The 19,649-nt window shown below is 37.2% G+C and overlaps 4 protein-coding genes across 10 annotated transcripts; 2 read left to right on the top strand and 2 right to left on the bottom strand.

Moving 5' to 3' along the window:
• The first annotated feature begins 249 nt into the window (after positions 1–249).
• On the top strand, positions 250–6,929 carry LOC107905789 (transcriptional corepressor LEUNIG_HOMOLOG). 6 transcript variants are annotated; one of them, XM_041093905.1, is made up of 18 exons: positions 250–514; positions 709–788; positions 936–1,042; positions 1,505–1,614; positions 1,701–1,873; positions 2,209–2,254; positions 2,341–2,446; positions 2,679–2,728; positions 2,910–3,083; positions 3,430–3,495; positions 3,653–3,706; positions 3,876–4,023; positions 4,407–4,516; positions 4,599–4,748; positions 4,945–5,100; positions 5,666–5,782; positions 5,872–6,069; positions 6,411–6,929. In XM_041093905.1, the coding sequence occupies exons 2-18, from the start codon at positions 748–750 to the stop codon at positions 6,555–6,557; spliced, it is 1,953 nt and encodes a 650-aa protein (XP_040949839.1). In that variant the 5' UTR covers positions 250–514; positions 709–747; the 3' UTR covers positions 6,558–6,929. The 6 variants fall into 6 exon arrangements, with proteins under 6 accessions (XP_040949839.1, XP_016688032.1, XP_040949840.1 ...); XM_016832543.2 differs by having other exon boundaries at positions 251–514; positions 945–1,042; XM_016832546.2 differs by lacking the exon at positions 250–514 and having other exon boundaries at positions 769–788; positions 945–1,042; positions 1,488–1,614.
• Positions 6,930–7,692: 763 nt separating this feature from the next.
• LOC107905792 (30S ribosomal protein S5, chloroplastic) lies at positions 7,693–9,625 on the bottom strand. The gene is made up of 2 exons (XM_016832548.2): positions 8,727–9,625; positions 7,693–8,136 (listed from the first exon to the last, which is right to left on the bottom strand). Exons 1-2 carry the CDS (start codon positions 9,383–9,385, stop codon positions 7,887–7,889), a joined length of 909 nt encoding a protein of 302 aa, XP_016688037.1. The 5' UTR covers positions 9,386–9,625; the 3' UTR covers positions 7,693–7,886.
• Positions 9,626–9,660: 35 nt separating this feature from the next.
• LOC107905791 (B3 domain-containing transcription factor LEC2) lies at positions 9,661–12,063 on the bottom strand. The gene is made up of 6 exons (XM_016832547.2): positions 11,394–12,063; positions 11,225–11,299; positions 10,823–10,923; positions 10,689–10,735; positions 10,505–10,578; positions 9,661–10,144 (listed from the first exon to the last, which is right to left on the bottom strand). The coding sequence occupies exons 1-6, from the start codon at positions 11,976–11,978 to the stop codon at positions 9,728–9,730; spliced, it is 1,299 nt and encodes a 432-aa protein (XP_016688036.1). The 5' UTR covers positions 11,979–12,063; the 3' UTR covers positions 9,661–9,727.
• Positions 12,064–15,104: 3,041 nt separating this feature from the next.
• On the top strand, positions 15,105–17,682 carry LOC107905793 (dof zinc finger protein DOF1.8). Of its 2 annotated transcripts, XM_041093904.1 has the most exons (3): positions 15,105–15,406; positions 15,554–17,298; positions 17,413–17,682. In XM_041093904.1, exon 2 carries the CDS (start codon positions 16,303–16,305, stop codon positions 17,260–17,262), a length of 960 nt encoding a protein of 319 aa, XP_040949838.1. In that variant the 5' UTR covers positions 15,105–15,406; positions 15,554–16,302; the 3' UTR covers positions 17,263–17,298; positions 17,413–17,682. The 2 variants fall into 2 exon arrangements, with proteins under 2 accessions (XP_040949838.1, XP_016688038.2); XM_016832549.2 differs by having other exon boundaries at positions 15,554–17,682.
• The last annotated feature ends 1,967 nt before the right edge of the window (positions 17,683–19,649 follow it).

Below are 19,649 nucleotides of genomic sequence, written 5' to 3'. Positions count from 1 at the left end.
ATAAGTTTGTTTTAGATTATTGCCTGATTAAATTTAAGAAGGATTCATCGTTGTTAGACAATAACTTTTTCCCAAATATCTTTCTTATTCACTAACAACACTCTACATTTACCATGTATAGATGCCAAGTTTTTGAAATTTTATTAATAAAAACCCTAAAGAAAGGAAAGAAATCAGAAATCAAACTTCCATGTAAGGCTGCTGAAAAAGAATTTAACCCCTTTTCAAATAAAAGTTGTGTGCTTTTTTCATTTCAGTTTTATAAAGAAACAAAATATATTCTTGACCAGAAGCCAAAAGGGTTTAAGGGTCCACCACACCCACACGCTTTCCTCGACGACCTTGGCATGGAAGGCCTTAGGCCTACACATAAAAATAAGGGTCTTTCTCAGTATCTATAGAAAAAGCCAAATTTGTTTGTTAGCGGCCTATTTAATTCATTCAATTTCGATTCTCCTTCTCATTTGCATGGCACTGTCACTTTCGCTGCTTACTTAGCTGCCTCTGCTTCTGGGTATCCAATATCAATTCTCCTCTCTCCACTCCCATACGTTTCTTTTCTCACTACTCCTTAAAAGGCCTTAATCTTTGTCTGCCTGCTCTTGTTTTCATCGTTTCTTTATTTCTGTGCTCAAACAATTATACCCATTCTTGCTTTGACTTTCTTTTTTCTTTTTCAATTATTGGCTTGGTGTTTTTTTTTTATAGTGAAAGTGAAGGCTTTGTTTGTTCTTATTGAAAGTAATCATGGCGGAGGAGGAGGAGGATTGTTGGGATGCTGGGAAAATGTGAGCTCTTCTTTTTTCTTTTCTTTTTGCTCAAGGGTGTCCTTGGCATTGTCATGATTGTGGGTTTTTATGCTTTTTCGATTTTTTTTTTCTGCTTGTGTTTTGTTTTATCAATTATATTTTGAAGTTATGTTTGTTTGATTTGAGGGGACAAAGGCTGGACCTTTATTTGCACGATTACTTGGTGAAGAAGAATATGCATAAGACTGCTGCACTATTCAGAGAAGAGGCCGGCATATCTAACCGACCAGTTGGTATGAGCTCTCTCTCTCTCTCTTTCATTCGTAATTTTCTTCAATTTTCCTTCTGCTTTTTTTAATCATATAAATTTATCTCCTGATGACTGATTCTACAGTTTTTAGTAGATAATTCTCGATGTTGAAATGCTTAGCATATATTTTTTATTTCACATATGAAATATCTTGAAGGTTATATGATTAAGCTCACATCCATATGTAGATCAATATCAATGTACCTTTATGTTTCTGTTATCTGTCTGCAAGAACAAAGATTAATCAATCAATTGGTCTAATTTTTCTAAATGGGTGTTCTGTTTCTTCTCTATGCGAGGTTTATTCTGAAATTTATCATTAATGCATAAAAACATCAGGAGTTTCCTCTTACCCTTTTTATGTTTTTGAGTTTATTTTAAAATTTAACATTTGCTTTATAAATGGTGTGATTTGTTGATCGGAGAAGAGGGGTCATGTTTTCAGTGATTGATTCTCCCGAAGGGTTCCTACCAGAATGGTGGTCCCTATTTTATGAAATTTTTGCCGCTAGGCAAACAAAGCTTCAAGGGGAGGCAGAAAGTACCTCTGCTAAGGTGACTATTTGTGGAATTTGAGATTATGTTGAGCTCTAGTTTTATTGCAACCTCATGAACTTATGTGCATTTTGTTCATATCTCAGTCAGAAATAAAGGAAGATCAATCACAAAGTTTTGGTCCAATGTTTCTGCCACAATTGATGATAAATCAGCAAATGGCTCGTCAGGTTCCTATTCCGAGATATTCTGATTCCAGTCTGCAGTTACTTGAAACTAATCAACTGAGGCTCCCAAACTCATTTGTAGCCAGTTCAAGGTAATCTATATTTGTGTTTTATTGAACTAAAGGTTCTTGTAATTGACAAACAATTCGTATTCTCTTTGGTTTCTTTATATCCCTTCTACCAAAACAAAACATAGCATGAAAACTGAGATTTTTAATAGATTAAGTGTTTCACCCATTTGATACATATTGCGAGATTCACCGCAATTTGAAACTAAGAAACTTTAGACCATTGGTAAAAAGTATGAATTGAAGTAATAGAGAAAGTTTGTTTGATTATTCTTTCCGATAAATGGTATTTTGCTTCAATAGTAAATGGATGGTTTCTCATATCTTCTTTTTTCTCTTAACAATTTTTCATGTATCAGCCTTCTGCAACAACCAATAAATCTTGCTCAGCATCAAGCTAAGAGGGTAGGTTCTAAATTATTTACTTTGTTAACAAGACCAGTGAATTGTTGCTAATTTCTCTAAATGTTAAAAGCATTTTCATTTTACAGGAACGAAGTCAAGGCACTAACTTGGGGAGTAACATTCTTATAAATTCAAACACCCCCAATAAGGCACTAGAAGGCAAACTTCCAGTAACTTGGCCTCATGCTGCAGGTTAGCTTGGCCTTTTTTCTGATTTGAGTTCAGGCTGAAAAATCTGATCCGCTCAGATGATCTTTGCAGTTTTTACTTATGTGAACTCATCCAAGACGGGATGAATTATGTATATCTGCTTTATTTTGACAAGCCTGAGATGCACACAGCATTGGCCTTGGTTTACTTTATTTTATTGGCAATGTAATTATATATGCTAGATATGTCAAACCTGTGTTCTTTATCTTTTCAGGGTTGAATGAATCAATTGACCCAGCACCACTGAGTGGATGGGCTTTGGATGTAAGTGGCATGTTAATTAATATTTGTTGGAGTCTTGCAAGCACCAATCTTTTATTCTTTTTGGTATCATAGATTAAGTCCTGCCAAGTGTAAAATAGAAGTGTGCTTAAAGTTCCACTAGCAGTTCTGTAGTTGAGCTAGCTTACCTGTTTTGGGATATAATTGAAATTTACTCTTTCAGGCACTAAACTATCAGCAACCATTTCAGATATTGAAATGTCAACCAGAGAAATCAGATAAGGGGCTGTCACTTATGCCTAGAAACCTGACACCTACTTTTCCTGGAAGCTCTGGCAAATTCAGTTATCAAAATCTGATACTTCCTAAGCCAGAAATAATTGAGAATAACAGACCGGTCAGTTAAAGCAGTGACAAACAAACCTTTTGAGCAGTTTATTCTTTGAAACTTACCATTATAGTCATTTTACTTTCTGTAAGATAGGATGTATTCTACATTCCTCTGTAAGATGTTATGACCCATTACGATATGTGTGCTAATATTCTCAAAATCAACCCTCTGCGTTAAAAACCATGATAGTCATGAATTAAAAGGGATCTTACAGTAGTAATTGCATGCAACTTCAAACCTTTATGATTGTGTTTATTGGTTTAACTTATTAGAAGCTCTTTGATCCTGGAAAAAGAAAAGATCATGATTCTTTTCTTCATTAGTGACTGATTGGTGATTGGTGATGAACCAGATGAATACCCAAACCGTGCAAACAGAAGAACATCAAAACCAATATAATCTTTTGCAGCAACTGCAGGTAGTATGCAAGTAATTCTTAAGGAAAACTAGTACTGATGCTGATGTTAAACGTTAATGCTAATGCTTCCTCCATCTTGGTTGAAAATCCTGGTAAAGCATATGTCTATGTGTGTTATAGTACGATATCTTCTTATAATTATATTTTCTTTCATCAGACTGGCAGAAAGAAAAAGAAATTATCAAACTCGATAACAGCAGATCAGAAATTGGTATGTCATAATACTTGGGAAAGCTTTGATGGCGTTTCCTCTGTCATTGACCTGTGACATACATAGTGATTTATTCCATGTCAATGGACAATGTCATTATATTGCTTGATCTTTTTTGCTTTTATTTGCATCATAATTGTTGCCTGCTTCATGGGATGTTCATCTGCAGGGTTATATCAAAGATGAGGAGAATAAACCTGTTGATGACACTGTTGATTCTTTTCTGTCCCATGATCATGATGATGTTGATAACACAAGCACTCCTTTCACAAATTTAAGGAGTCGTTCTAACAGATCTAATAAAAGTGAACATAAAGGTAATCCGTAATTCTGTTAGGACTAACAGAGAAATTATTTCCAGCTCTCCTTAGGTACCGATGCAATGGAAATAGAAGACTTTGTAATGCTTAATCTTTTCCAGCCTCTGCAGTTTGCTCTCCTTTAAACATATTGCTGAAAAATTGTTAAATAGCATGGGATGACTATATTTGGTTGTAGCCTTTAATCAGGTTGGAAAATGAAAGCTTTCTCTGATGTCCGCCACCAAACTTGGTGTAGATTGTGTGTGTGTGTGTATTTTGTGATTCTTCGTAAAAGTTAATAATATGAAATTCTGTCACAAAGATGCACTTGTGGCAGTATAACGCTAGAGATATTACTGAAACAACTGTAATAAAATGATATGTCATGACTGGTGTAGGCTTCACATTTGAAGAGGTTAGTTGCCTTCACTCATGCAAAAGCAAAGTCTTGAGCTGCCATTTTTCATCAGATGGGAAGTTACTAGCTAGTGCTGGGCATGAAAAGAAGGTGGTCTTAAGCTGGAATGCAGCTTTTTGTTCGCATAATTATTTATGTAAGCTTAGTTCTGATGACAGTTTTCTTCTGGCAGGTCTTGATATGGAATATGGAAACTCTCGATTTTGTCAGAACTGCGGAGGGCCATTCCCTTCTCATTACTGATGTTCGTTTTAGGCCAAGTTCAACCATATTTGCAACATCGTCTTTTGACAAGACTGTCCAACTATGGGATTCTGCCAAAGTAACAATTTTCCTTTGGAACTTTTTCAGATATTCATTTAGTATTACCTAAATTTCTCCGTGGTTGTTCAGAATGGAGATAGGCTATTGTATCATTAATGTCCTCTGCAGGGCTCTTTTTGTTGCATAGATGGGCAGACTAGTACACAGCACTTATTTTCTTTTTGACAATATGTCTTCATTTCTTTGCATTGCAGCCAAGCAAATCACTTTTCAAGCTTGTGGGGCATGCTGAACAGGTTTTGTCATTAGATTTCCATCCTAGAAAGACGGATCTCCTTTGTTCCTGTGATAGTAATAATGAGATGCGATTATGGAATATCAACCAACGTTCTTGTGTGCATGTCTCTAAGGTCGGATTCTGTTCCTTATATCTATTAGAATTTCTCAAAAACATCATAGTTTACTAATAATTTAGATTGCCAATACCCATTTGGAGTAGTGGTTGAGGCTCCCCTGTTGACATCCCAAAAACCAGGTTCAAATCTTGGTATTGACATCCCTTCCCCTATACTGTAATTGTACCAAAAGAAATTTCATTAACTTAGATTGGAAATGTTATTTTTCGTAGTTTCTCGAGAAGTTTTGTTAGATTGTGAATTTTGGAGATGCTTCCATCTCTAGTAGTCTTTCTTGTCAATGCATTGCTGCTCAGCATACTTCTTGAACGACAGTTTATGCTTAACAAACATTGAAATGGTTAAAATTGACATTTTCAGAATCTCTAGTTTTACATCCTTGTGGGTTTCTACAAAATGAATTCTGTGCTGAAAGGAAGTCCAGCATCGAATTATTCTTTTTGTCTGGCATGACTCTTTTAATAATAGCCTTGCATCTGGTCTTACTCCATCAGAATTCTATGCTGTCTAACAAATCCTTACTGATGCTTATCTCAATTTCCTTATGAGGTGACTGCAGTCAGCTACTAAACAAGTCCGGTTCCAGCCTCGACCAGGAAAGTTGATTGCAACTGCTTCGGGAAATGTTGTGAATGTAATTGACGCTGAAACTAACAAGCCCCTATCCTGTTTGAAGGTTGATTCACTTTCTATGTAATTATAACTTGCATGCTTCTAAGTCCATTTATCTCCTTGCCTATCTGAACGAATGTTATATTCTTTCAGGGGCATAACAAAGAGGTTCTTTCAATTTGCTGGGATCCTAGTGGCAAGTATTTTGCCTCCATCAGTGAAGACAGTGCACGAATGTGGTCAGTCTCTGGTGGAGAATGCTTGCATGAATTGCGGTCAACAGGCAACAAGTTCCAGTCCTGCACATTTCATCCAGGGTACTCACAACTCTTGGTCATTGGTGGTTACCAGGTAAAGACAATTATACAGAATATTATAGCAAATACTGTTTGTTTCTCATAAGTTTGCAACTACATCACTAGTTAGCTTGTAAGAGGGTTTTAGACATGTTATCATGTCTTCATGTGTCGACATATACATAAGAATGTAAAGTGAACCTCTTGTGGAGGAAGGGGTGTTAAGAAAAATATAAGAATAACATTAGTTGTTACGTGGAAAACACAAGGTTGGCTAAGTCCAATAGGCTGAAGTTGTCTTGGCCCCATCTACACACTTTTTGCCATCCTTTTGCAATCTTAACAACTAATACATCATTGTTTCTCTTTATTAATATGATTGTTTTTTATCAACAGTGTCTGGAATTATGGAATCCAGTTGAGAGCAATAAAACATGGACAGTTGAAGCACACAGGGGACTAATTTCTTCGCTGGCAGATTGTTTACAGACTGAAATGGTTGCCTCCGCAAGTCATGATCAGTGCGTTAAGATATGGAAGTGAAATATCCTTCTCCATGCATCTGCTTGTTTGTACATACAGAGCAATTTCAAAATGGAGCTAATGGCAACTGCAGGTAAGGTGAACAGTCAAGAAAAAGTACCAGGGCTGAAGATGCGCCCTTTTTTGTGGCAATTTTGAAAGTATAGATAGACATCTTAACTACAGGCTAAATAATTTACAACCAAAGGTAGAGAAAAAATGAAATACAACTGCTGTATAAAATGACGGGCTTTTCCCCCCCGATGTTCTTGATGGCTGCACTTTTGGACTTGGATGATTTTTCTTATTTAAGCATTATATCAAATCAAATAGACCTTCAATTCCCTATTAAATCGATTTGATATCATGACATATGTCTACAATTTGCAGCAATACAGCCATGTTGATACACCAGTTAGGCTGTTAGGGTTTCAACTGCATATGCTCTTTGCCTCATTTTTTTTAACTGCTTCAGTAAGTGAGTTTCTACTTTGTTTCATTGCTCTTAAAAGGGCTAAATTTTGCATTGCTATAAGCTTCAGCAATGCTTGAGCAGGAACCTTTAATGGTTTGAGTTCCTGCGAATAAATCTGGACAGCTAATCTCAGTAGTTTATATTTACAAGTTTTTAAGGTTCTTAATGGCATTAGCAGTCCACATAACTTGCACCTTGAAAGTGTTTAAGAGATTTAAGAGTTTGCTTAACACAAGAGACAATATGAAAATGGAAAGTGCAGTCTTTGGAACTCAAACTAACAGCAATTGAAACAGATTTTAAAATTTTGGGGGTCAATTCAGTTCTCAAATATAAATTGTGATAAGCTCAGCAGAAGCTATTAAGGCAGAGAATAAAGCAAATTGCCACTTACTCTTATTTTTAAGGAATTGATCTAGACATGCTAATGGTGGCTATGCTTCAGCTAATGGCTTCTGGTTTTACCATTGAACAGAGTCTGCGATGCCAATCTTCTAGTTTAGCTTGGCTCATGTTAGATAAACCTGACAGTACACTAAGCTCGATAAATTGATAGTCAAGGGGCTGGAACTCACAATAGTATGTCATTTCCAAGCAATCAATATAATGAATGTCGGCTAGCATCAGGATAAATGGCAAGTGCTCAAGTAATTGAGTTTGACATACATTATTGAACGTATGGAACTAAAATTGAATCTTTCTAATTGAAGCTCAGAAAGCCAGAGTAACATTCATTGGAAACAAATTTTCAATTAGAATCAACAAAAGAGCTGCTTGTTTCTTGTAGTGGGTTAACTTACACTACCGAAGCCTTGCGTAAATCTACATTCCCAGAAAAACACGAGGAGAAAAGATGAAGCACGCTTCCAAGGCCATCACTTCCACAACTCTTCCATGGGGATTCCTCGTTCTTGAGCAACCTCCCGGAACTGTTTCATTTTCTGCACAGCAACAACTGTAGCTCTGGCATTGTTAAGGGCATTTTTACTTCCAAGTTGTTTGCCCAAAGCGTTCTCCACACCTGCCATTTCAAGAACAATTCGCACAGCACCACCTGCAATCACTCCAGTACCAGGTGCGGCAGGTCTAAGCATCACCTTAGCTGCCCCATAGTCACCCTCGGATCTGCCAGCCATTTTCCAGTGACATTAATTAAATGCATATTGGAATCCCTCCTTTACCATAATATTAAGCTTATTGGAGTCAGCTCCTAGTGAATTATATACATGTCCTACTGAGTGATCTGAAATAGGGATGATAAGTTTTTTCCACATGAAATCTTCTGTTTACATTTCAATATTAGGAAAGCAAACAATCCATCAAGTCTTAGATGGCTCAATAGATATTAAAACAGTTACAGCATCATCATCAGATATATTTGCTACATTTAAGCCCCCAATTAGTGCCTTTCAGGTTCTACAGAGAACTTGACCAAATTGCATATAATCCATGGACAATAATCGACCTAAAATCTGGGAACCAAAAGGCCAGGTTAAAGAACAGCAAGATTAAACTGAAAAGCACTATTAAACTATCCTACTAATGAGCAACAAATACTCAAGGAACCTCAATTAAACATAAAGAAATCCTTTTTATACCCCCAAGAAAAAAAAAGTTCTCTCTTTCACTATAACAACCCCAAAGAGAAAGACCCATTGCATCAGTTAAAAAGAAAAATTACACAACATTCCCAAGCAAGAACTAAACTTCCTTACCGGTGTGGGAAAGTCAAATACTTTGTCATAGGTATAGTAATGAGATTCCTCCGAGCATTCACAGCCGATTTCTGAACGGCAGCAATGACTTCCTTAGCTTTCCCAACTCCAACCCCAACTTGCCCTTGCTTATCACCAACCACAACAATGGCCCTGAAATGAAGTTGTTTCCCACCTTTAACCACTTTAGTCACTCTTCTAACTTGAACCACTCTTTCCTCAAACCCATCCCTCACCTTTTCTTTCGTAACTTTTCCAAATGCACTCGTTTTCTTCACTTTAGAGTCCATTACATAAACATCGTTGCCTAGAACGGAGACCCCACTGTAGGCTGGGCCGTAGAGCTCCTCATAGGCAGCGGCGACTTCGTCCTCGGTTTCCTCGGGGCCATCGTCGAAAGCAGGTGGAGGGATGAACCCTTCTGGGGGTGTTGGCGGGTCAAAGGCGACAGGTTCGTCTTCGGGGTTGAGGTCGTCGAAAAAGGAGATTTCGATGTCTGAGGCTTTGGCTTGGGGAGTGAGGGAAAAGGAGCGGAATGAGCGGGAAAGAGAAAAGGGTCTGGTGGAGTCGGGGAAGAGGAAGGAAATGGAAGGAATTGGAGCTCGATGGGAGAGGGAAGACAGTGCTGGGACTGCTGCAGCTGCTGAGGTTATCGCCATGGATAAAAGTGATGAAAAAGTGTGAATAGGAAAGCGGGGGAGTCTTATCCCCTAACGAACAACCGTGTTTAATGTAGCGCACATTTTCAATTTGGTGTTAATAAACTTATAATGTTGCCAACAAAATTTGCCTACCTACGTATGAAACTTGCAAAGGCCAAAAAAAAGGCATGGTATACTTTGTTTACTTCTATCATATCATCCAACATGAAACAATATAATGCCTTGTTTCTTTAAAATAATTTGAAATCCCCCCTATACCCCAAGAACCTATAGAAGCAAAGCAAAGAACAAATTACTACTTGACTTGAATAAGTTACAATTCTTTTGATGCAGACATGGTCAAAGTAAAAAATTGTAAAGGTTGACATCAGGTAGCATGTCAAGACCGCTATAGCAGTCATCAAAGTTGATCTGAATTTCATCTACACTCCTGGCTTTACCACGCAACGATGTCGACGAGGTTTGCAGTTCGGTTGCAGTTATTTCTACGTTGGCATCGGATACAAAATGTTGGGATTCATCGGCAGCAGGCGGGCCATGCGAATAAGTAGCATCCATGGCCAAAGTCATAAGGTCGTTAGATTCTTCATGTTCCGTGTGTTTAAGTTGTTCTATAAGTAACTCTAAACATGTTTCTTCCTCATCTCTAAGTGGGCCTGTAAATGGCATGTCCGTATAGATGTTTTGAGAATCATAGGGTTGATTGTTTGAAGGCTCTGCAGCAGCAACCCTTTCCACCTTTATTACGGAGAAATACTGTTCACTCGGATGGAAAAAAAGAACCAAAGAGAATTTTAATAATCAATGCTTAGCTAATGATGACAGTAGGATTAAGCAATATAATAAGATTGTATAACATTTATTTTTAATCTCATCAAAATGAATGTTAATCGTTGATTCAAATAGGACCCTAACAACGGAGGGATAAAAATTTCTAACAGATTTTGTCTATACAAGAGTAAAGACCAAGTCCTAGTAGATATAGTCCAGCTCAGCTGCAAAGGAGCCGTTGCTTAGCACCACAAAGCTGCAGTGCTTGTGCCTTCTTATCTGTCTTTTTAAAAAGGTTAGTTAACTAGTTTGTAGTATCATTGGCGACAAGGAAGAAAAACTCACGAGATTTTTGCCTTCATCTTCGTAAAGGATAAGGAAATCTCCAATTCCCAGTCCATTTTGCTTTACAAAATCCGCTACCGGAATTGAAAAAAATTTGGCATTATCAACATATAATGAAATTAAGTACTGATAACAAAAAATGAAAGGGGCCGGCAGGTTAGAATGAAATGAAACTATGGGTTACCTGTGTTTTCAAGCACATACATTCTACTCTTATTATTAGACCAGAACCTGTGACATCAATGAGCAAAAAGATTAAACGTTTGTGTGGCAGTAGCATTAATTTGGAAAAGGAATTTAGTGCGGAGCAGTGGTTACTTATATTTGAGGGTCCATGATTGGTGAGAGTATACGTCTTTTAGCACTACTTGGATGCCTTCTTTATCACAAAGAGTTGGAAGATTTAGCTCCGCCTCTCTCTGGATAAAAATTGCAGCTCCACAGTACACGTTAGATAAATGCTTAAAACACTAGTGGCTGTAACGTTTTACGACAGCCGAAAATAGCAAGATAATGATCATTAATGTCAATTATTTATTTGTATTGGTGCATTAGTTCATGACAGCAGATGAAGGAATGGTTGTTGGTTGGCTATTTAGCTCTTTTATTCTTTCAATATTCAATAATCTTTAGTTGGGGGGGGGGTTCAAAAGAAGAATATATGTAACTAGAGAGAGCTGTTCTTGAAAATAACCCATCATGGATCAAGTAAAACCTCACCTTTGGAAGGACAATTCTCCCAAGGGACCCGACATCACTGTTCTTTAGCTCTTTCCTCAGCAACACTCTCAGTCTCTGCAACCCAAGATACGCCCGACATCTTTAATTGACAAGGACAAAGAAAACACCATCTAAATCAAGGATATTGAGTACTTTTTTCAAAATGCACCTTGTTATCTGGTGTGCAGAACATGTATAGATCCCTTTTGGTATCGTTGTTGATATTCACATCATTGTCAGCACCAGAGCTGTTCAGTCTCCTTTTATCCACCTGAGCTGTAGCCCCTGAAGAAGCATTTCTTTGCAAACTAAGGCTTCTTTGGCGTGCCAGCTTTCTCTTAATCCTTGCAGCCTTTGATCCGTAAGGATCCAGCATCCTTCTCTCTTCTGCCATCGAAATCCCGTCTGTTTGCATGAAACATGATCCATGTTGCGCCCCATTACTAGCGATAATCGAACCAAATTCAATTCCATTCTGCCCCTGAAAGAAAGGATACGCTAAAGAATGATCAGTCTGCTCTATGGGATGTCTGTATGGGAGTTGCAGGCTTTGGTAAGGTGCCATAAACTGTGTTGGACGATGAAATTGAGAGTTTGGTGCTGTTGTTATGGGTTTGGAACTGAAGGTTTTGGAATTCATTGGTTCATAGATTGAAAACTCTGAATTCTGAGAACAACCCATGTTTGGTTGCCTCAGGATGGTATTGGTGGCTGTGGAGGTGGTGGGGAGAAAAGGCATGTAAGAGTTCTCCATCAGGACAAATGTGCAATGTGATGATGAGCCTAGGGGATTGTAATGCAGGTGGTGATCAGAGAGGGTTGATGAGAGCGTACTTTGTATATGCTCTTGTGTTGTGTTTGCAGTGAGTACAAAGTCTGGTACAAAGAAGGTCGTGGGGATGTAAGATGCTGCCAGTAGGATGAGTCCAGGTGTGAAAAAAGTTTAAGAAACGAGTCAAGTGGTGCAGAGGGGTCTGAATGGAGAGAGAGAAAAGGCCACCAAATTGCGTGTATATATATATATATAGAGAGAGAGAGAGAGAGAGAGAGAGAGTAAAGAAAGTGAAGCAATGTGAGGTTGCCAATGGGCAGCATTGGATGACAGGTGTCCCGCGAAGGCTGGTTTCGGGTTGCCCATCTGACCACTGATAGGGCTCGAGAGGGAGTTGGCGCCACCTTTGGTTTAAATGTTGGAATACTCTTGAGCACAAAACACCATGAATCCTGGCCATTCATGGTCCTCTAATTAAGAAACCTCTCTCCCCCAAAGGCTGCATTGAACTAAATGATTGGTGGGTTGGGATTTTAGTTTGAAACTTTGCATTGTTTAAGAGAAAAGATGCTAGAAGTGATAACATTGCTATTCAAGAGTAAATAGCTTCCTCTTAAGTGGGGAGTTGTCCCACAAATCTTGCATAAGGTTAAAAGCCACTTGCAGAAATAGCCGGGCATGATAGTATGATACTATGCACTACCTATTCTATGTTTCTTAAACATAGAAGAAATCATGATCTAATTATTATGTTTCCGGTTAAAGGTGTAGTTTGCGAGGGTCTGAAGAGGTTGACAATCTTAAACTGATATAAGCCTCTACCATGAGTGAAGAAGCCATATCTGCTTGCATGAGGGTTGTTCGTTTAATTTCACTGTCCATTAAGCGCTGCCATTAAGACGTCATGTCCGGTTTGCTTGCCATTTTTGCTTGAAAGATCAAAACCAGCCGTTAAGTTCAATCCGTGGAAAAGGAGAATTTTTCTTCTGTTATTTCATGTAAGCAAATGAATGCCAGTGGTTGAAAATCTTATAACATATATCACGAACATCGGCAAAATGGTTTCTTAGCCTCGAACCCGGAGATAACTCGTACACCGGGCAATATTCTTACTCTCCACATTGAAGAAATTTCTTTTCTAATTATGCATATCCATATATGTAACCGAGTATAGAGTCGTACTTTGTTATGATCTTTGCTGATCGTGAGGTCAATAATTGCGAAAATGTACTGAAAAAGAGGTTAAAAATTCCATGTTATCATGATCAATGCTCGGCAAAGAATATGTAAACCACTGATTAGTAATCATATGCCTTTTTAAGATAGAAAGTTAACGCAGGCGTTGGAAACCAGTGCAATTGGGAATCAAGGCAGTGAATGATGAAGAAAGCCATTAAAAATGAGGTGTATATATATATAAACAAGCTATGAATATCTACGGCTAAATCAATCTAAAACCTGCAAAGTAACTACATAATAGGCAGATATTGTGCAAGTTCTAAAATACTCAGAAACTAGACTGCCGACAAAAGGCTGCCAAATAAATGGATGACAATGCTCCCAAACAAGTATGATCCCTCTAGAACCCTGCAAGATGAATGCAAGGAACAGTTGAATCCTTTTTCATCATGAAGGCGGAATATGATATTTTATAATAATTCGAGCCAAGTTAATGTTGGTATCAAAAAGGGGATAGATATTCCCTTCAAGCAAAAGAGAAAAGTAAAGATAAACAACGGCTTCAATCAAACCTGTATATATGTTTTTACCACCTAAAGTAAAAAAAGAAAAGAAAAAAAGAAGAGAGAAAATATATGTATGAAGTATATACCCAAATAGATGAAAGCGGCAGATCATGTGCTTTCTCAAACCCTGTGTTTCTTATCATTGGCTGAATATCTGTGATATTCGAGGACTGCATTTGACTTCTTGGTACATGCCCTCTCCTTATTTTTTCCATTTCTAGTTTTGTAACTGAATGAATAATCAATGTAAGGCTATTTCTTAAGTGGTAAGGGATTGGTGGATTTTTTTTTTTTTTTTGAATTATGAGAGAAGGATAAACTCCTAAGAATAATGTGACTTTGTGAATCGATCTTAAAGTACCACTGTTGAAGACAATAGCAGTCATAGTCATAGCGGAAAATAGTGAGAGTGGCCAAAACCAAGTAATAATCCAACAGCCCAAAGGAAGAAGACATATTGGCCCATTCCACTCACAATACTTGAGTCTAACTAAGCACATGGCCTACCCACCTACGTCACAACATCGGAAGTGGGTCCATAGATACTCTCTTAAAATAAAAATAACAAAAATAGAAACCAAAACTTTAAAACACAAAACATAAAAATACGCCAGTGTTTTGTCCTACTGAAGGTGGAGGCCTAGGGGGAGCAGTTGTACTTGTAACCCCCCAAGTCTTGATGGAAGGTCGTCAGCCCCCCCACTCCGCCATATCTTCGCTTCCATCACGTTATACAGATACCAACCTCAAGATTTTCTTTAATGTATATTTACGTGGAAACATGTATACAATCTAAACAAAAGGTAAATGAAACTCTTTCAAAGTATAACCTCGTTTGTCAATAACATTAACCCTCTATGATTTTTCCCAACGAAATATGAAATACAAAATAAATCTCTATATTGATGTTAGTCCAGTAATAAAGTAGTTGGTACTATTGTTAGACTTGCCTATTGCAGATGTTTTGTCAGGAATCTCCCTTTAGTAAAGTTGAAATATATCGTGATAGAAATTATGAACTCCGCGTAACAAAAAATGAGATCAATTTCAGGAATGAAACTTTCCTATCATCAAACTTAATTCTTAAGTTTTATATATATGAATATTGTATTATATTTATATTTATAAATTTTTTAAAAAAACCAACAGACAAATGTATTCTACTTACATTAAATTTATAATCTTATATTTTAAAAAAATGAGATCAATTTCAAAATTGAATTTGAGGGAAAAAAAAATAGAAGGCCGTCAAAGTTACCAACATAACCTTCCGGTGATTCACTAACTGATCACATAAAATAAATAAATAATGCAAAAATATAAAGATTAAATTATAAATATAAATATGAATAGAATAATACTAGTAGAGAATAGAAGACTCAGGAGAGAGAGATCGTTGAGACAGAAATATGAAAGTGGAATGAAAGAGAAAGACATGTGAATTAAGGTGAGGCTGACACCGTTGCCGACCGAGAAGCCACCCTTGCTTCGGCCGCGCCGCCTACCTGCCCACTGCTTACTGGTCCATTCCCTATCATATTGTCTCTCTTCTTAAATTCCTTGTCCCTCAATCTCTCTTTTATTAGGGGCAACCCGATGATATTCTTGGGCTGTCACCCAAAAACACACATTTAAGATCACTGAACCGAGGCTTCGGGTGCCAGGGTGTGACTCTGTGTCCTTTTTTCTTTTTTGTCAATAAAATCTGTTGTGTGTTGGCTTTATCCCTTATTTCTTACAATTCTAATGACCCTGATGATGATCAACCAGTGTTTTGTCCTGATTCTTTTCTTTGTTTTATGTTACTTACAGGACATGGGTGTTCGACTCAACCTAAACTAACCTTTTTCCTCTTTTAATCGACGACTGTACTTTCACTGAACCAACAAACCTCCCCGTTTCTCTTTCTCTTTCTCCTCCCTTAAAACATCTCTCACTCAGCTCTAGATTGAGTGAGACCTTGCCTTAGTGGACTTTGTCCACGCCCGACACTCGTACAGATTCCCTTGTATTTCACCCTTTCTCGTAAAAGCAGGTCAGCCTCTCCTCAGCTTTCTACACATATTCAAAAGTGTATGTGTATATAAAAAAATTAAATGCACATAATTATTAGTTTATGTGATTTCTCGCTTCTTTTTGGAGATGGAAAATCTGGCCAGATTTTTCGTGGTGTTTTAAGGGGATATTTTTAATAAATTTAGATTCTTGGTTATCGTTTGGTTTTTTCTGGGAAAAAAAAGGTGGAAAAAAGTAATTGAGACTTGGGAAGATCACGGTTTTGTCGAAGTGGGTTGGTAGGTAGGAGATATAGGCATGTAGACAAGGTAACGATCACCGTGGTTTTGTTGTACAGTGGAGATCTCAAGAGCCAGAGACAGACACGTAGAGATATCATACAGCTCTATATCTGAAACGCCTCTCTATCTCTCTCTCTCTCGCCTTATCACAAAGCCTGCATGCACCAACACCCAAGTAAACCCAAAATCTTGATTCCGTATTAGATTAACGATAAAAGGGATTTGATAAATCAGCATCAGAAACAAGAGTATATAGATACAGTTATGCAGCAAGATAGAGGAGGAAGAGGGAGTGAGCAAGGCATGAAGCAGAACCAGCAGCAAGATCAAAGGTTGAAGCCGTTGACGGGCGAGAATCAGCAGCAGCATCCTCCTCAAAAGTGTCCTCGTTGTGAGTCTCTTAATACAAAGTTTTGTTACTACAACAATTACAGTCTCTCGCAACCTCGTTATTTCTGCAAGACTTGTAGAAGGTATTGGACTCAAGGTGGAACCCTAAGGAACGTGCCCGTGGGCGGTGGTTGCAGGAAAGGGAAGCGCACAAAGGTTTCATCTTCCGGTGAAAATTCAAGGTCTCAGCCGTTGATACCTCAGCAGCAAGCAGCCCAGCAACACAGCTTGACATCACCGCAAAGTATGATCTCTTCTAATCCTATGATCAGCGTGAGTGCTGCTTTCAGAACAAAGGAATCTGGTAGTTTGGCTTCATCATCTGCTATTCCTTCTGTGGGATCGTATTATCCTGCTGGGTTCATGTCTTCTTTGGCAGCAGTTCAGTCAATGAACCAACCGCAACCTTTTAATCAACCCCTCAATCAGGCTCTAAGTATGGGAGGGGACTTGGGTGGTTCTTCAAATTTGGGTCTTTTGCAGGGATATGGTGTCCCTTCTTTTGGGTCGCAACAGCATCAGCCAAGTCAGCAGACCCAATTCTTTCCAATGGTTGATAGAGATCAAAAGACTGTAAACATGTACCCATCTGATCATGAAAGGTTGATTCAGTCTAGCAGGCTTGCTGCAGGTAATTCTTCTGAGCAGAATTGGCATCAAAGTTTCATCAACAACAGTGACCCTACAGCCTCTGAGGCGGCTTTGTGGAGTATGAACAACAACAGCAGCAGCAGCACAAGCAGCGCTGGCAACACTAACACCAGCAACACTACGGCTGCTTCTTTGAATCCAAATCAATGGCCTGATCTTCCAGGTTATGGTGCTCCTCCATAGGATTCTTTTGGCAGCCATTGTTGTAACCGTCCAAAGGTAGACTGCTTAATAACTCTAAAAATGGAATTCGTTTTTCTCTCTTAGTATACAAAAAACTATTGAGCTTTGAGCCTCACATATCCAAAATCGTATCATCTATTGTCTGTCCAGCTGCTGCTGTTGGGTTGGTTTTAATCTGGTTCAACTGGAGCGAATCTTGTAATGCGGGTATTGCTTCCTGTAAATGAAAGAACAGTACGGCAAATAGCCATTTGTTTTTGTCTTTTTCTTCCTAATGTTATACAGATTCTGGGTTGTGTTTTTACTTGAAGCTTTTAGTATTCTTGGGGAAGGGAACAACCTTTGAGTTGGGTTTTGTTGATGTTTTTTCTTTTTATCCTTTTTTTTATATTATAATAAGGGGAACTATATAGTTTTCAATTTCATGTTTGATCAAGGTTCTTTTCTTCTTCCGTATTAGTTTCCATTCCATTCAGAAACTAATGAAATTAGCATATAATAATTTGCAGTAAAGTAGGGTTTATTTTTTTGCATTGGAAACAAGATAAAAACGAATCGGCAAATAAAGAGGTGATGGATATGGTGGAGCTGATGCTGTCTTTTGTGAAAGTAGTTAAACTTGAAACTAAGATGGTTTGGTCTTTAGTGCATGTGGATGTTGGTGGCTGAGACTCAACCATTCGTAATCGCTTTTAACAATTCCTATTACCATCTCTCACTCACTCAGTTACATCACCTGCGTGATTTTGTTTCATAACATGGACAAAAACATTATGTGTATATATATGGTACGGGGTTGAAATTGTCAATTTTGATATCATCATTATCATCATCAACAGTCATATATATGGTGGGAGTTGGTGGAGTCTCGAAATAAGATGAGAAGGTGAAGCACTTTTGAAGTGGGGTTATTTTGATATTTTTAACGTTTGACCTTCCCCAATCACTGAAACTAATTTATTCAATGAAGAGAACAGTGGGATAATAAGATAGAAAATGATGATTAAATGAACGAACCGATATGTAGGAGACGTGGAACTGGGTATTTGTGGTTTCCAAGTAAACCAAATCTTTGATCTGCCATTAGATCTCTGTTCAGAGAATATAACTATATAATATATCAATATAGTGGACAGATATTTGTCATGCCCTATGCCTTAGTCGCTGCCGTACACCACACCACCATTTAAAGATTTAAGGCTTTTTTAATTTTAATATTAGAAAGAGAATTTAAATCGTCAGTCTCGATAGCACAAAAATAATAACATCTATAAAAATACTTTCTACCCAAAAAAATGTTGTTATAAAAAAAATAAAGTTACGTATCTATGTGAGAAGTAAATTAATGGTGGATTTAGATGGGCGGTGTAGTATAATATGTTTAATTTATTTTTTGTTTAATATTATAGTGTCATTACAGTATCTAATCTATTTTTACACTAATTATAAGTAAACACATCGTTTATCCAAACCCATCCTAAGCCAGTCCATAACTAAATTCTAGGTTGTCAAAGCTTTTCCCATTAGTTTAAATTAATTTTGGGGAACTATACTCATACATATTTGAGTTAACCACCATCTCCATTGAAATTGAAAAAGAAGACCATATATTAGTATTACTAGGCTTAGTTCATTTATAATTCAGGCTAAATACAAAAGATACCAAAGTCTCATATAGTAATATTTTGGGATATACTTTTTTGTATTAGAATTTATTTTTATCGTTTAAATTTGTACTTATATTTTTATACTACTCAAAATTCGATTTTTTTTAATTCTAATTAAATTAGATAATATGAATCAGTCAAGTTTTTACACATGATAGATACATTAAGTGATGATGGGGCATGTGTCATGTGACTGAACTTGATTGGTCAATGTCACTCAATTTTAACCGAATGAAAACTAAAAATAACAATTTAAACATCTAAATTAAACTCAAATAATAAACAATATATTTATCCTATAATTCATAAACTCTCTCTATAATTTCAAACTCTTAAATTGAAAATGTTACTAACTTTAAAAGTGTTCGAATCTATTAATCGATTTCAACCAAATAATTCATTGATTTTCGTAGATTTTATCCAAACTATTGAACTATCATAAACTTGGCTCCGGGTCAAAGACATTCATTAAAATGTAATTTTTAATTGTTTTCACCGTTTAGATTATACGTGTTCCAAAGTTATTAGTCGAAGTCTCAATGATTTGTTAATTTACCGAATTAGTAAAAAAAAATTATTTTATTTAAATTTAATAATAACTTTATGTAAATATTAACATAATATTTTAAAACGTCAAATCTAACAAATTGAAATTTATAAGCATCGGAAAACAAATAAACTTAATCAATTTCTTAACGGAAGGAACAGCCTCTCCACCGC

This window comes from Gossypium hirsutum, chromosome D05 (assembly GCF_007990345.1).
Source record: "Gossypium hirsutum isolate 1008001.06 chromosome D05, Gossypium_hirsutum_v2.1, whole genome shotgun sequence".
Taxonomy (NCBI): Eukaryota; Viridiplantae; Streptophyta; class Magnoliopsida; order Malvales; family Malvaceae; genus Gossypium; species Gossypium hirsutum.
The sequence above is the reverse complement of the archived record's forward strand: the minus strand, read 5'-3'. Positions and strand labels throughout refer to the sequence as shown.